Below are 18,610 nucleotides of genomic sequence, written 5' to 3'. Positions count from 1 at the left end.
GACGAGTTGTTTAGTCCATCTCTTTGATTTTTTTTCTAATAACTACATGGAACGTACAGTAGCCAATGTGTATTTGATAAATTTCTTTAGGTGAACTTTTAAATACTCATACATTCATTACTAGAGAAATAAACAAGTACGTATCATTTGTTGGCACGAGAAATAAACATGTTTAAAGCATACTAATGTCATCAATCAAGTTTTATCTTATAATATATCAAGCTACAATAAGAAAAATATTTCATATATTTTTTTAATTCCAATGTTTCATAATATAAACCTTATCTCCACTTGGATTTGGATATGCAGATATATAAAACCCATCAGGTTTTACAAACCAATAACAATTTGTATTATGCTCCATCTCTAAATAGCAAACGTTCATTTCTATTTCTTCATCAAACAATGTTAAGGTTTGAAACCTTGAACCCCACCAGAAGTCACCGTAAAAAAGAGTGGACCCACCAAGTTTATCACAAAAAGACCAATTGTAATTTCCATTGAATGGAATGGTATGATTCCCAAGATCATCGTCTCCGGATTTGATATGAGCAACAATATCACCAGAGATAGTATTAATAACATAAACATTCCATTTTGGAGTAATACAGAAATGAGCTATTGAAGTAATTGAGAATGTTGAGATGGAAAAGAAGAACAACATGTATATTGTAGAATACCTCATGTTTCTCAAGAGTTTGTCACTTTCTATATCTTTTATTCACATAAGTTCTCTCTCTTTATATAACTGCTAGGTGTGAGAGATGTGTATTACACATATTGATTAAAACAAAAAGTTATATATGAAGGTCTAAACATTAAATATTTTTAAAATAAAATTTTGAAATAAATACGATCAAAATGATAATCAAGTAAGTACTTCAATTAAGTAATTAGAGAAAAATTGTTATAATATAACATACAATTATAGATAGATAATATACTCGTATAAGTCAATAGCATCTGCTCTCGATTTATGTTTAAATAAAACTAAACATGGTCTACGATTTACTATTAAAATTTAATGTTGTAACTATTTATTTAAAAATTGCTTATCTATTGATTTTTCTTTTTAATTTTGATAATGATGGTTAATTGATATATAAAGCATTGTTTGTAAGTTAGTACAATATCATTTTTTATATTAATTAATTAAAAACGATTTCTTTGGAAAAATTGAATTATAATAAAAATAGCTTTGATATTTTTATTTAATTTGACATGTTGTTCTACATTTACAACATTTAAACCTTTTTAATTATTTTCAAAATAGTATCTAAATATATTTTTAATAAATTAATTTAATAATATAATTCATCTTTTTGGATTAAACATAATTTACCCTATTAATAAAGATCGTTTTGCAATATGTCAATTTCACATTAAATTTGACACAAATATTAGTTAATTTTATTAATATATTAATTAATGTATATTTATGTACATAATAACTTTTCATTTGTGAATTCCTATTTTTATTAATGTCACCCTCTTATTAAATGTCACATCGTATTAGTTAATTTTATTAATATATTAACTAATGCATATTTATCTACATAATAACTTTCCATTTGTGAATTCCTATTTTTATTTATATAATAATTAATGCATATTAATGTACATTCTAACCTTGCATTTGTGAAATCATATTAATTAATTTTAGTCAAATTTCACAAATGGTCCGTATGATATTCATTTTGTCCATAAAATAGTCCTTATAAAATGTTTTTTTTTCAAAAGTGGTACACTACGAAGCCAAACTTGCATACAAATGGTCTTGATTGTCGATGTTCGTTTGAGTGCACTATTAACATGCCCCATGTGCCTTGCATATGTTCACATTTTTGTCATTTCATCGATAGTATCTCTCTCTCTCTCTCTCTCTCTCTCTCTCTCTCTCTCTCTCTCCCCCCCCTCCCTCTCTCTCACCTATATCATCACTTATAGTATCTTTGTTGAGTCATTTCATGTGTACACATTCAAAAATTCCCCAAAATCAATCTCTGTTTTTGTTAATATTCGAACAAGGTGTGTTTACAGTGATTCTATTTGAATTGTTTTATGTGTTTTTGATTTTGTTGGGTTAAATGATGAAAGGATTCCTTTCACATTTCAAAGGTATTTTTACAATTATTTCATTTGAATTGTTTTGTATGTTTACAGTCAACTTGTTCTTCCAAGAATGTCTTTGCCGCCTTTAGATAAAAGGATTCCTTTTACATTTCAAAGAAGGTAATTTCCACTACATATATATTTTGCGATGACAATAAACAAGTGTCAAAGACAATTGCTATCGAAGGTGGGGTTGTGTTTTTGACAACCAATATTCACTAATGGGCAGTTGTATGTTGCAATGTCCAGAGTTAAAAGCAGACATAGATTAAAAGTATTAATTTTAAACAATGACGATAAACTTAGCGATATGTCATCTAATGTTGTATTCCAAGAAGTTTTTGGAAACTCAAGGTTCATAACAATTGTTTACAATACGTCAAAAAAATTTTATCAGTATAGATTCAATTACCCACTTATAAATGTTTTTCTTGTATTTATATTGAAATTTTCCTTTAAAAAATGTTTAATATTTACACCTTGATATTCACCAAAGTTATTAACACATATCATTACTGGTTTTTATTAGTATATATTAAATTACTTACTTTTTCATCATTGTGTTTATATTTATTTCATCATTTTAATTTAAATTTTATTTAACATTTACACCTTATATTTAAAATTTTTAATCAACACGTGTAGTATACAGATCTCATACCTAATATTTAAAATAATAAATAGGTATATTGTAATAATAAATTTCAAAATCTACCCTAATAAATAATGACCATTTTTGCCAAATATCAGTTTCTCATTGAATTTGACACATGTCACTTTTTGGGAATTTTAGAAATATATTTTTTCACTTGTCATTTTTATATATTTTCTTTTTTATTCAAATTCCACTTATTAAATGTCACATCATATTAGTTAATTTTATTAATATATTAACTAATGTATATTTATATACATAATAACTTTCCATTTGTGAATTTCTATTTTTATTAATATAATAATTAATGTATATTAATGTGGATTCTAACCTTCCATTTGTGAATTCATATTAATTAATTTTAGTCAAAATTTCACAAATGGTTTGTATGATCTTCACTTTGTCCCTAAAATGGTCCTTATAAAACATTTATTTTCCAAGAATGGTCCCTACGAAGCAAACTTTGCACACAAATGGTCCTTATTATCGATGTTCGTTTGAGTGTACTGTTAACAGGCTCGTGTTCCTTGTAAATGCTCACATTTTTCTCATTTCATTGATGGTCACTTTCTCCCCCTCTCCCATATCATCACTTATAGTATCTTTGTTGAGTCATTTTATGTGCACACATTCAACAATTCCCCAAAATCAATCTCTGATTCTAATAAATATTTAAACAAGTTATGTTTAGTGTGATTCCATTTGAATTGTTTTATGTGTTTCTGATTTTTTTGGGTTAAATGATGGAATGATTCCTTTCACATTTCAAAGGTATTTTTATCGTGATTCCATTCGAATTGTTTTGTATGTTGATAGTGATTCCATTTGAATTATTTTGTATGTTTATAGTCAACTTGTTCTTCTAAGATTGTCTTTGACGCCTTCGGATAAAAGGATTCCTTTTACATTTCAAAGAAGGCAATATCCATTACATATATATTTTGCGATGAGAATAAACAAGAGTAAAAAACAGTTGTTATTGAAGGTGGGGCTGTTTTTTAGACAACCAATATTCACTCATGGGTAGTTATATGTTCAATTGTCCTGAGTTAAAAACAGATATAGATTAAAAATATTAATTTTAGACTACGACGATAAAGTTAGCAATATGACATCTAATGTTGTATTCAAAGAAGTTTTTGGAAAGTTAAGATTCATAATAATTGTTTACAATACATCAATTGTTTTTTTTATCAGTATAGATTCAATTACCCATTTATAGATGTTTTTCTTGTATTTATTTTGAAAGTATACTTTATAAAATACTTAATATTTACACCTTGATATTAAACACAATTGTTTAACATATATCATTTGTTTTTTTATTAGTATATATTTAATTACTTACTTTTTCATCATTGTATATATATTTATTTCATCATTTTACTTTTTAAATTTATTTAATGTTTAGACCTTATATTTAACTTACACGGATCTCACACCTAATATTTAAAATAAAAATAAGTATATTGTAATTATAAATTTAAAATTCTACCAATATAAGAGAATGTTTTACATTTAATAATATATTTTAACCTAATAGATTAATTATATTAAATTGGAAATTAAATATGGAAATTTTGAAATTGCATTACAATTTACAAATGATTCAATTATTGCATTCATAACTTAAAACTCATTTATTAAATCAAGAAATTACAGTCCATATGACATATAATACTATTGAAATTAATAAAATGGAAAAAGAAAAAAAAAACACAAATTGTCTTGTGGAAAAATTTAACTCAAAATAACCACAAAAGAACATGTAGCCAAATCAATAAAAGTGTGACATATGACACAAAAAAATCATTTATTAAAATAGATATTTGTACATAAGTACTTATCATTTTCCATTACTCACATGTGATTTCCTTTACTTTTCATATTATATTAATTTTATTTTGAATCGAGTACGTAATAATTAATATGAGATTATCTTGATGTTCAATATCATATTACATTATTTTACGAATATTATAATATAAAGATATTTATACTTTGTTTGTTTGTATTTTTAATAATTAAATTTATTACTAGATCATAGTGCTGATTTGATCAATGTATATCTAAATTTATTAGTTATATACTTGCATAATGGTGTGGTAAACTAAATAAGTTAATATGTTGTTAATGTGTTTTAACTTCGATGTGTTTAAGATCTCTTTGTCGGTCGCAGATGAGAAAGAACTGAACTCGAAAAGCTTAACATCTTATATTTCTCTGAGAACTAAACTTGAAAAACTTCATCCGATCACAGAGTTAGAAGTCTGATATGGAAATTACAAGTCGGCGAGATCAGAAAATGTGAAATACTTAATCATTAAGGGTGATTAACCAATTATATATTTATATTGCTCCTGGCCTTTATACTTGAAGATTCCTCGACTCCTCGACTCCTCGATTAAGTTTAGGTGTGCGACTCCTTGATTTCAAACTAACTAGCTGCCAGCTTCCCTCCTTCAATTTAGGCAATTAGGCGTGTGTTTCATTTTGTCAGCCACCTTTTTCTCCTGCTCTTGACCTCATGGGCTCAAAATAATTAATTGACGACTATTTTTTTCACAAATATAGTATGGATATCTATAAGATACGGTAAAAAGTTGATTCTCCCTAGTCCGTTTGTGCCCTGAGCAATGGCACATGGGGGCAAGCTACCCCTGGACCCGTTCTAAATGTAATAGACTATGGGGCTGTTTGGTAGCATCTGGATGAATCATATCTGAATGATATAGATGTCTGGATGATGCATAGGCTCTTTAGGAATTTATATCTAAACATAAATTGATGTTTGGTTAGGCATCTAAATGTGTGCATCTTAATGAGAAAAATGACCATTTTAACCTTCTAAATTATTTTCTAAATACAGAATAAACATCATACAACATCCAATGAAGAGGTTTCATCAATTTTGAACTTTTTATTCATAGCAACAAAATCCAACAACAACATAGCAGCAAAAATCGAGTAAGAGCATAGCAGATTTGGGAGTCAATCATTAAGGGTGAAATACTTAATCATTAAGGGTGATTAACAAATTATATATTTATATTGCTCCTGGCCTTTATACTTGAAGATTCCTCGACTCCTCGACTCCTCGATTAAATTTAGGTGTGTGACTCCTTGATTTCAAACTAACTAGCTGCCAGCTTCCCTCCTTCAATTTAGGCAATTAGGCGTGTGTTTCATTTTGTCAGCCACCTTTTTCTCCTGCTCTTGACCTCATGGGCTCAAAATAATTAATTGACGACTATTTTTTTCACAAATATAGTATGGATACCTATAAGATACGGTAAAAAGTTGATTCTCCCTAGTCCGTTTGTGCCCTGAGCAATGGCACAGGGGGGGCAAGCTACCCCTGGACCCGTTCTAAATGTAATAGACTATGGGGCTGTTTGGTAGCATCTGGATGAATCATATCTGAATGATATAGATGTCTGGATGATGCATAGGCTCTTTAGGAATTTATATCTAAACATAAATTGATGTTTGGTTAGGCATCTAAATGTGTGCATCTTAATGAGAAAAATGACCATTTTAACCTTCTAAATTATTTTCTAAATACAGAATAAACATCATACAACATCCAATGAAGAGGTTTCATCAATTTTGAACTTTTTATTCATAGCAACAAAATCCAACAACAACATAGCAGCAAAAATCGAGTAAGAGCATAGCAGATTTGGGAGTTCAATCACAAGATACATCAACAAAATCAACAGAATTCAACAACAAAAACAAAGTGAACAAATATTTTTGGAGTTCAAACACAAGATAACAAGTTTTAGGCTTGAAAAAATCGATTTCACAAAAATCGATATGCCAAACACAAGAACACAACAATTTATTGATTTTGTGTTCAGAAATAGATTTATGGGAGGTATGCTTGAAAAATCAACCCATGGAAGAAAGTAGAAAAACATATCAGCGAAGGCGGAGGCGACGAGGAGGGAGGCGGCGACGGCGGAGGTGGACCGGCGTTGTAAGTGGTCAGACTGCAACTTGAAATCGGTGGTGTAGCTGAGAAGGATGGGTACCCACTGGAATTAGAATGGGGAAGAAAAAAGAGGCTGACTTGATATCTGTTTTTGAGGGCAAGGGCATCAAAAGAATTTTTTTGAGGACCGGCGTTGTAAGTGGTCAGACTGCAACTTGAAATCGGTGGTGTAGCTGAGAAGGATGAGTACCCACTGGAATTAGAATGGGGAAGAAAAAAGAGGCGGACTTGATATCTGTTTTTGAGGGCAAGGGCATCAAAAGAATTTTTTCATCCAGGCTCCATATTCTATCTGACCGAATAAGAGCCTTTTTTTAATGTCTGGTCTGTTAAGAGGCTAAAATAGCTTCCACCAAATGCTCTGAAAACGCTCTGAATCTAAACGATCCAGAGTCATCCTCTTTATAGGACCATTAAGAGGCCAAACAAACAGCCCTTATATACAAATTAAACTTTAACCAAAAACACAATACACCTAACAACTCAACACATTAACTAACTTATTATATTTAACTAACTAAACTATGATTAAGTTACTAATATGCCCCTTCAAGATGATCTGACTAATTTTTTGCAAGTGACATATTGGACATAAGTGGTAAAATCTTTCATCTTGGCAGAGGTTTGCTAAACAAATTAGCAAGTTGAAAATGTATTCGAATTTATTGAATCTTTATAATATGATGGGTAAATTACACGAATGGCCATTATGGTTTAAGGTTGTTTGTGTGTTTAATCCATAACTCATTTTTTTAACTCGGACGATCCACATATTTTGATTTTGTTGCGTCTTTGATCTCTTTCACTCATGAAATGAAGAATTTTCCCTAATTAATTTCTTTTTTGTTTTCTTTTTTAATTTTTATTATCCATAATTTAAAAAAACAGCAAAAAACAAAAGGGTAAATGACTTGAAGGACGTTCTTTATTCTCCCTCTCTCTCTCTCTCCCCCTCTCTCTCTCTCTCTCTCTCTCTCTCTCTATATATATATATATATATATATATATATATATATATATATATATATATATATATATATATATATAGGAGTAGGATCAAATGAGAACACCTAATAGGTTGAGAACACGAGAACAGATCTAGACCATCTAATTTTTAAGATGTGTGGCTACAATTAATTGTTATTTTTCTAATTATTAATACATTTAAAAATTAAATTTCAAATTAAAGAAAATTATAAAGGTTATTAAGGTAAATAAACATTACCCTAATTTTGTAAACTCCTATAATTACTCTCTGCCTCTCTATTTCGTTCACCTAATTTCATACAGCATACAATCGACACCTTCATCATCTTACCGTCTCATATCCATCATCTACATCTTCCATTTTCGTAGCCCTAATCATACCTGAAGTAGATTTCCAATTGGCCTCCTGCAACTCGATCTCTAATCGGTCTCCTACAACCCGATTCATGAAAAACTGAGAGGGAGGTGTTTATCTGGTTCAGATCGCAATCGGGTATCCTTTCTTTTGCGAACAAGATATTGTTTCCAGATTAGCACTCGGACAGCCCATGAATGCATCGATCGGGTCTCACGAGGCTGCGTTCATGAATTTTCTTCCCATGCCCATTAATTACAATTAAGAATCGATCCATATGAATCGTATTTTGGGATTGTGTGCTTTGCATCGTGCATTAGGAGGAAGGGAATAGAGACGAGCGAGAGAAAGGAAGTGACGGGAAGAGGGGGGAAATTTGACAGGATTTCCTATAAATCAACAATTGGTAAGTATTGATTCTTCCTTCTATTGTGTTCGTAGGTCAAATTCTAGCAATCAGATATCCTTCACTAAAGTGGTGAATAAATTCAATCAACATAGTCAGTTGTGTTCATTATAATCACTTATGATTATAAAAATGGTTGTACATATGATTAAAAGACACTGATAACAATCATTTCTGATTATAACAACATATGTTTTTCTACTAATCATTCATTTTAATATTTTGTTGCTATTTTTATTGTCTTTACATGTTATTGTTATTTTTGTAGATATTAATCAAAGAAAAAGGAATGCTAGAATTTTTTAGATTTTGTGCCTGATCCTGCTCATTACACAAGCTCGCGAGCCATTTGATTCAAAGAGAAGGAAGGGGTTGTGACCAATTCAAGAAAATGGTTGATATAGGGATGAATTTTGCAATTTTTTTTTCATTTGAAGCGGTTTAATCATTATTGAATATAATTATGTATAAATGTATCAAACTAGTCTTGGGATATTCTTTTATGAATATAAACATATAAATGTATAAAATCAATCTTTGAAAATTTAATTTTATGAATATAATTTTAATGTGTTGATTTTTTTTATTTGTTAGAATATTCATGTAAGATTAGTAATTTATTTTTATTCATTTATAAATGTTATCTCTAAATTATGATTTATTATTTAGGATTACAAACATATATTTTTATAATTACAAATGTTTTATTCATATATGATTGAAATTATTTTGATGAATAATAAATTAGGAAAAAAAGGATTTTTTTATTTGACAAAAAAAATAATATAAATTATCTTTAACATCTATTAATAAAAGAAATAAAAAAATCGGTTAACATTTTATTTTAGGTAGATAATCATTATCGCTAAATTTTAGGAAATTAAGATTTGAATTTAATTTGATTTGATTTAAAATAAATAAACAGTTAGTAATATACCCTTATAATACCTTATAATATGATTAGTCCATATGTGTTCTCGCGTTCTTAATCTTTTAGGTGTTCTCATTTGATCCTTTCCATATATATATATATATATATATATATATATATATATATATATATATATATATATATATATATATATATATATATATATATAGGCTTAGGTTAATCTATTTAAACTAATTATTGTGTTATTGTATGCATAAATGTGGACCAATCATTTTACTTAATTTAAGAAAGTGATTAAAATATATTATTAAATTAAAGATAATTGAAAAATATCATTTAATTTCATTATAAGGGTATTTTAGACAATTGAGATAAATTCAAAAAAGGAAAATTCCACATTTTTGGGACAATTAAATCTCTTGATTTTAAAATTCTAATTTTTTTAATTACTTTAATTTTAATTATAACGTAATTTTTATAATTAAAACAGATTTTATTTTGTTAAAATCATATTCTCTACGAATTTCAGGATACATATTTCTATTAGAATGATATTCTATGAGCCAACACCAACTAATAACACATTTATGGATACAACTTCAAATTTTTCATTACATTCTTAAAAAAGTAAAAACTTTATATAATATTATATGACAATGAAATACTCACTAATAACAAATAAAAATGTGTATATTATTCGACCTGAATATTCTAGCAAAATATATTATTACATATACTTCTGTCATTCTATTGTAGATCATTCTATCAGAAGAATAGCTCTTTCCTTGATCATCCATGAAATTAGACATTTAACGAAAATAACTGCCATGAATCAAATCATGTAAGAATAATATTCTCTGAGAATGCTTAGAATCACTTTGAAATTTGCGGTCCGTTCTTCAAGCATCAACTTCTGTCAAAACAAAACCAAATTGTAGTTTAGATTCCAACAGAATTGGAATTCATGATTCTTTTTATCTTCTTCATGTCAATCTCAAGAATTGTACCACACGTTTATGTTTTCTTTCCCTTAGATCACAATGTACTCCATATCTATCAAAATTCATAACTATACAATAAGATCATCAAGATAATTGATTTTTTTTTATCTATTTAACTTGTAAAACCCAATCAAAAGAAACATACCCAATCAAAGAAGAGATCATCACCATTGCTCTTCCTACTCTTTTCTGTCAAATGAAGCAACCAAAGCCTTCCTTGTTCTTCTCCTTTGTTTTCCTGCCAAAGAACACCACTAGAGATGGGTAAAATTCCCAGTAATCAAGAGAGCAATAACCCTCTCTTGGTCATCCTTGCTCATCACCGATTCCACAAGTAAAAGCAACTGATTTCTTGCTTCCATTACCATTAAAAATTAAACAAAAAAAAGATGAAAAACGAAGAGGCTACAGAAACAGCACCCTACTCACCTGTTTAACTACAACTCCTCCTTCCCCTTTTTGTTTCAATGGTCAATAGCCCCAATTTCATCGACCACAAATCCCAGAGTCCACTTCAAAATTTTCACCTGCTCTAATATCATCACAACACAATCAAACAATTAAACACAATTAGCTTCAACAGGATAGCATCAATCCTGCTCATATCCAAAATTTTATATACAAACAAAATCTAGACATATAGGACTCTGATAGTAATCAACTAGTTGAATGTAGACATAACCTGAAAACGGCAATTTATGTAAGTGCTGATCATCCAACATTGTTTTTTCCTTCTTCACTTCTCAAATTTGATCGACACATCCCAAAATCCCACCTTCTCTTTTTCGCACCTCCTCCCTCCGGTCGACAGAAGTGAAAACGAGCCAGATAGACGTGAAAGTCAAGTAAAGATCGGGGAGAGGCGATTACGCTTCATTGATCGACGAAGATTGAGCCACTACTATTTATTTTCATCAGAAACTGTAAATGGTATTAGGCAGAAGAATCAGTGGGGAGGAGGACGATTAATTGGTGATGGAGACAATGAGGAAAGTGACCTACGACCCAGAGAGGAAGAAAGAAGCGGATTTAGGATTTAGTTCACCGGTGTGATCCTATTACGGTGGAGGTGGATTTTAATAGGGTTAATAATAAACGGATCCCTAAAATAAAGGGACTATTTATAAAATTCATTTATCAAATTACTAAATAACCCTCATTGATTTATTAAATTATTTATTTTCATTTTAAATTTTGATTGGCCAACATTGATGCATACATTAACACAATACTTAGTTAAAACACCTGAACCTAGTTCTCTCCCTCTCTCTCTCTCTCTCTCTCTATATATATATATATATATATATATATATATATATATATATATATATATATATATATATATATATATACATAGGGAAATCTCCAGAAAAGTCCTAAAATTTTAGTCCATTTTATGAAAAAGTCCCAAACTAAATTTTGTTTATAGAAAAGCACAAACTACCGGCTAAACTTCGAAAAAACCCTTTTTGGCCGGTTTCGTAGATTTAGTCGGTATTCTGTCCTTTTTCGTTAGTTTGCTCAAAATATTAGGACTTTTTTGAAAATTACTCGATAACCAAAATCTAGGACTTTTTGAAAATTATTATGTAATTAATGGATATTATTATTAACAAATCATTTATAAACATAACAAAAAAAAATTGTTATAAACAAAAGAAATACATTTGTTTCTAAAATCTAGGAATAGAATGGTCGATTAGGTCTACTGTTTGTTGAACACTTCAAACTCCTTATGTTCCTCCTATGTATCGTTGTGAGTGTCATAGTGAGATGTACTCTATACGTTTCTTCAATTAAATACAAGAGTTGATAATATTTATTAACACACAATCAATAAATGTCTACTTTCTATTAGATGTGATGCTATAGTATCACATATTATTATAAAATATCATTACATAATGATTCTTGAACAGATATATCTTTCATTGTGTTCTTTAATGTAAATACCACCTAACCTCCATACATTATTCGGTAACACCCATCAAATTATAAACATAGTGAAAAATAAACTTTGAATGACAATTTAAATAGATAATCACCCAACACTTTTTTCCATATAAACTATCATTCACGATTCACTTTTTCATATTTGATAGATGTGTGTTAGCTTATGGTTGTTTTATCATGTGAGGTATGGACATTGGGTGGTAGTTAGGTTAACCAACATTAGAGGAACACTCACTGAGTACATCTGTTGAAGCAAAAAGTGATCCTCTTAAACTTCAGCTACCGCAGCCTACAAGCCACCGCAGTCAAGCAAGCTTCATCAGCAATCATCAACTGAAGTCTCCAGTACCGCAGTCACTATCTAGTTTAAATTACTATGTCTTTTCTATGAAACACTCTATTTTCCAGTATTCCTTGCATGGCTACTCTTAGAGTTGCAAATCTGTTATCTTTATGAGCCTCTATAAATAGAGCTCATTTTCATGTATTCAAAGAGTATCGCATCCAACTCTAATACACATATCAAAGTTCTCTTTCTATCTTACTTATTCAATCTTTTTACTCTCTTATCAATCACACTCTCTCCTCGGAGCAAGTCCTCTGTGACTTAATCACTAAGTTTGATCTCTCTTATTAACTTGGTTTGAATGCACTCCTCATTATGAATCAGCTTATGTGTATACTTTATATAACAATTGTTATCATTTACATTTCTTTACTTTTCCGTAACTAACTTTCTAACTTCTAACTCTTAATATTATTTTGAGCTTTTAGATCCTTCGAGATTAACTATTCCGCTATATACTTGTTCTAACGTTTCTTCAAGTGTGTCTCAAAGTTTTTCTCTCAACAATTGGTATCAGAGCCATACTGGTTGCTTTTTGAAAATCGGAACTCTAATTTTTCGAAGAGCCTTCTATACCACTGAAGCTCACTTCTAAAACAAAAAAAAAACTTCAAAACATGGCACAACCGTTATCTCTGAATGTTTCCAACAGTGTTTGTGGTTCAAATCGAACCCCAATACTGGTTGCAAATAAATATCATCACTGGTCACAAAGAATGGAAAGATACTTAAGAAGACTTGGTAGAGATGTATGGTTGTAACAACGTAAATGTCAAAAAAAAATTCATTTTTCATCCACCAAGTTCATATAAAACATTCTCAAATATTTCCAATTTTAGTTTTTGAAACATAACATATCCCAAGATCATAATATCAAACTCTCTCTCTAGTGTGTACGAGTCACGCCGGCGCCTTCCCACGGTCCTCGCTACTACCTGAAACACATAACACAACAACTGTAAGCATAAATGCTTAGTGAGTTCCCCAAAATACCGCATAAAACACATATGCCACTCAAGGCTATAATACGAACCTCTGGTCGATGTGTCTTAGTGGGACCCTCCAGTCCCGTAGCTCGTTGGACCCTCTGGTCCAGTCATAGCTCGTTGGACCCTCCGGTCCGGTCTATAACATCATACAACATACATAGATCACATAGCACATAATCTCACACATAACACATAAGACCCTCTAGTCAACACATAATACCACTTAAGGTAATGTATAGTGAGAAGACTCACCTCAGGTGTCTTGGTAAGTCTCTGACTCGGTAGAAATGTGATCTAGCATCCGCCTAATCACATAAAGTAAATACTCTCATAAATATAACTATACTCAAACCTTTCTTAAAACCTCAGAAGGGTAAAAGACCATTTTACCCCTCTCTTGGCTTAAATCCCTCACTGTTGACCAAACCCTAAAAGTCAACAAAAGTCAACGGTCAAACTTTGACCCGACTCGTCGAGTGCACTTGGGCGACTCGGCGAGTCTACACATGTCCACTGACTCTCTTAGTCCCTCTTGGCACGTCGACTCTTTCCCCTTACTCAACGAGTGTGACATCCCCATTTTCACGGCCAGAAAAGACTGATTTTGTTTATGCTTTATAAATACATTATCAAAGCATTTCCGAAGAAATTTATTTTAATTCATTTTAAAACATTTGGGATGTCATTGTCAATACAGAAACATAAGCATAAACAGAACTTACATTTATTATCACTAGTGATTTATATCTCCTTAATCTCTCGGTGTAATGTGACTTCATATCAACACCTGTGATATAAATAAGTTGAGTGGGTCAGGTTGGGAAACCTGGTGAGTACATAGGGTTTTCAACCCACAATAATATAATTATTATGTCTAAACATTCAAGCAATCAACCCAATTACTCATCCCCATTATCTTCTTTACTCTTAAGGATCTATCCTAAGAGTCATCTATCCTGCATTCGTTTATTCCGAGGTCCCTTGCTTCCAGGGTTATGGGACTGGCACTAAATCCATAGCTGCCAATACTTGTTCGTAAAGCACTAATTCCATAACTGCTATAGTTTATTCATCGGGTACTAAATCCATAGCTACCAGTGTTTATCTAATAGGTACTAAGTCCATAGCTACCATTTCCTAACAGGTACTAAGTCCATAGCTACCATTGTTTATCTAGTAGGTACTAAGTCCATAGCTACCAATTCCTAACAGGTACTAAGTCCATAGCTACCAGTGTTTATCTAGTAGGTACTAAGTCCATAGCTACCAATTCCTAATAGGTACTAAGTCCATAGCTACCAGTGTTTGTCCAATAGGCACTAAGTCCATAGCTGCCAGTGTTATTTATTAGGCACTAAGTCTATAGATGATTATGTTTACTCACATCATCTTTTCTCTCTCATCATTCATCTGCCCATGTCATCCCCAACATATTTGTATATATAAAATACGTATACAGTTTAAATCATTTAAAACATGTATAAAAACGTTCATCCAGCATAGACAACAAGTACTCGGATAATATGCGCACATAGCACGTAATTTATATAAAATACTTCATATATATGTGTAAAATGAAAGTAACTATGCACTCACTTGATTAGGTGGTGATTCCGAACTCAGACAGCGCTTCGTTATCTCAAAACAATTTTCCTCGACAAAACCTAGTATCAATACCACTAGGGTTTAGTTTATAACGTTAACCACGACTAATTAATAGTCTAATTATTATTACTATTATATAAGCGTTAAATAACACTTAATATAACTCATAATAATAGCCCAAATAATTATTTTAAGGTCCTACTAATGTTACTATAATTAAATAAAAGCTATATTAAATATAGTATAGGCGTAGTTCACTTACAGCGGGTTTTTATTAGAAACCGGGCTTCGCTGGAGCAGCGTTTCCGAGCCGAAAGCTTTTCTTCTCGAAGCCGTCAGGCGCTCCGGGGCTTTCTTCTCGTGCTAAGGAGGTTCCCTAGACTTCGGAGGGGTTTAGGGAGTCTAGAGAGAAGTTAGAGAGAGAAAGAAAGGCTTATGGTGTGAAGAAAATATGAGGAGTTCACCCTTTATTTATACGAGTTTTATAGTACAGTAGTCTCTAAGCTTCGTCCGTATCATCCGCGTAAGAGCTCCATTTTCTACGTTATTTATATCCACACGTTGGTATTTAAGAGTACTACAACTTTCATTTAGACCCCGTCGGCTAATTCTCCTTCTATCTCATATTTACAAAAACTATATCGAATTCGCCGCGCTCGAAAAGTAGAGACTAAGCTTCGTCCATAACTTTCACATACAATCTCCGTTTTTGTCGATATTTATATCCACGCGTTGGTATTTACGAGTACTACAACTTTCATTTAGACCTCGTTGGCTAATTCTCATTCTATCTCAGATTTACAAAACTGTATCGAATTTGCCGCGCTCGAAAAGTAGAGACTATGCTTCGTCCATAACTTTCGCATATGAGCTCCGTTTTTTGCTATCTTTTTATCGTTTAACTCCTATTAATGATATCTTCATTTCTCATTTAGATTATTTTGGCTGAAAATTGACCGATCTAAAATTCGAATTTTCGGGTTGTGCACTACTATGCTAAATCTTAGAAAATTCATAACTTCCTCATAAGAAGTCAGATTTGGGCGTTCTTTTTATGAACGCTCTCAATTTAACATATTTTACGACTTTTGTTTAAAAATTCCTCCATCGTAAATTCACTATTTACGTCTCCCGGTGTTTTGCCGGCTTTGCCGTAAAACTTTGACGGGCCATAACTTCTTCGTTATAACTCAGATTTCGGCGCTCTTTATATGTACAGAACACTTGAGACATATTCTACAACTTGGTTAAGATTATTTATTCTAAATAATCTTTTGTCAAAATATCGTTTTCGACCCCTATTATCTCTAAATTGACTAGACCGGATCTACGGGCGTTACAATGAGTCACACCTGGCATGAATCGCGGGGCCACCCCGACTCAACTCGCCGAGTCTCAAGAACAACTCGATGAATTCTGCCTTGAAATCCAGTCCCTAACTCTCCCTAACTCATCGAGTTATTTCCCTAACTCGACAAGTCTACTCACTGAGTGATTTACGGGAAACCCTCATCCTACTCGCCGAGTCTGATCTTCGGACTCGGCGAGTTCATGTCATGCATAAAATCCATAGACCTCCTGAGGTTAGATCTGGCCTTCCCAAGCATGATAATCATGTAAAGTTCAGACCTTGACACTCACGTATCACCTAAATGGTCTAACTTGGTGATTTAGCCCCAAAAATGACATCCTAAGCTCATGGATCCCAAAAGAACTCATAAAGCTCCAATGGGTTAAGGTATCTGGACCTCTTTGGGTCTAGATCCAAAGCATAGACTCGAGAAGGGACCAATTGCTCCACTTATCCATCCTCTAAAGGAGGTTAGAAAACCCTATCTCTAAGAATCAACACCAAAACTGAAGAAGGTCCGAATAAATATCTCAATATGGACTCTATGAACTCTGAAGTCACCACAATCGCACCTCCTTCAGCCTCCTCTTGCCTTGGTCACCTCCTTCTTGCAAAAACACCCACAAAAGGTCAAGAATGGCCTCTCCTTCCTTACAAGCGCTCTAGATCTCTTAGGGTTTCTCTCTGGGGTTTGGTAGCCGCAAATGAAGCCCTTAAGGGCCTTTAAATAGGTCCTAAACCTCGGAAATTAGGGTTTCATTAAACAGCGTGGACTCGCCGAGTCCACTCATGAACTCGCCGAGTCCGGCTGTGAACCCGGATACGAATCCGCGACCATACTCGGCGAGTTTAAACACCAACTCGCCGAGTCTCCTCACAACTTCCAAAAAATAAAAGAATAAAATATTATACCTGGGAATCCGGATGTTACAATTCTCCCCCACTAGAATTAGACTTCGCCCTCGATGTCTCACTCTGCAAACAACTCTGGATGCTACTCCCGCATCTCACGTTCCGGCTCCCAAGTTAACTCTGACCCTTTCCGATGCTGCCACTGTACCTACACCAGAGGCACCTCCTTGTTTCTCAAAACCTTGATCTTCCGATCCCTAATCACCACCTGTCTCTCAACATAATTCAGGCTCGCATCCACCTGAATATCTTCTACTGGCACCACTACCGACTCATCGGCAATACACTTTCGCAGCTACGACACGTGGAATGTGTCAAGAATCTGACCCAACTCCGCAGGTAGCTCCAAACGGTAGGCTACCGTGCCTACCCTCGTGATCACCCTGAAAGGACCAATATATCGGGGCCCCAACTTGCCCCTCTTCTTGAATCGAATCACTCCTTTCCAAGGAGAGACCTTTAGGAGCACGAAGTCGCCGACCTGAAACTCGAGCTCTGACCGGCGTCTGTCCGCATAACTCTTCTGACGACTCTGAGCGGTCAACAACCTCTGTCTGACCTGCTGAATCTACTCTGTCGTCTGAAGCACGATCTTGGTACTACCCATCACACGCTGCCCTACTTCTCCCCAGCAAATGGGGGTCCGACACCTCCTCCCATACAACAGCTCAAAGGGCGGCATACCAATGCTCGAATGATGGCTGTTGTTGTAGGAAAACTCTGCCAAGGGAAAATACGTGTCCCAACTCTGGCCGAAATCCAACACACATGCTCGGAGCATGTCCTCGAGCGTCTAAATCGTCCGCTCACTCTGCCCGTCAGTCTGTGGGTGGTATGTGATACTAAAATGCAGTTTCATACCCAATTCCTCATGAAACTTCTTCCAGAACCTGGAAGTGAAACATACATCTTAATCTGAGACAATCGAGATCGGCACTCCATGCCGCGATACCACCTCTCTCACGTACATCTCTTCCAACCTCTCCGCGGAAGAACTCTCACTGAAAGCCAGGAAGTGAGCGCTCTTCGTCAATCTGTCCACAATCACC

General features: G+C 32.8%; 1 protein-coding gene across 1 annotated transcript; it reads right to left on the bottom strand.

The window, feature by feature from the left end:
- Positions 1-207: 207 nt before the first annotated feature.
- On the bottom strand, positions 208-685 carry LOC111894471 (S-protein homolog 5-like). The gene is made up of 2 exons (XM_023890545.1): positions 281-685; positions 208-222 (listed from the first exon to the last, which is right to left on the bottom strand). The coding sequence occupies exons 1-2, from the start codon at positions 683-685 to the stop codon at positions 208-210; spliced, it is 420 nt and encodes a 139-aa protein (XP_023746313.1).
- Positions 686-18,610: the final 17,925 nt, after the last annotated feature.

Source organism: Lactuca sativa, chromosome 2 (assembly GCF_002870075.4).
Source record: "Lactuca sativa cultivar Salinas chromosome 2, Lsat_Salinas_v11, whole genome shotgun sequence".
Taxonomy (NCBI): Eukaryota; Viridiplantae; Streptophyta; class Magnoliopsida; order Asterales; family Asteraceae; genus Lactuca; species Lactuca sativa.
Note: the sequence above shows the minus strand (reverse complement) of the source record. Positions and strands in the feature narration are given on the sequence as shown.

Excerpts from the sequence above, each read along its gene's own strand:
- LOC111894471 (XM_023890545.1), bottom strand. The coding sequence starts at position 685 with ATGAGGTATTCTACAATATACATGTTGTTCTTCTTTTCCATCTCAACA.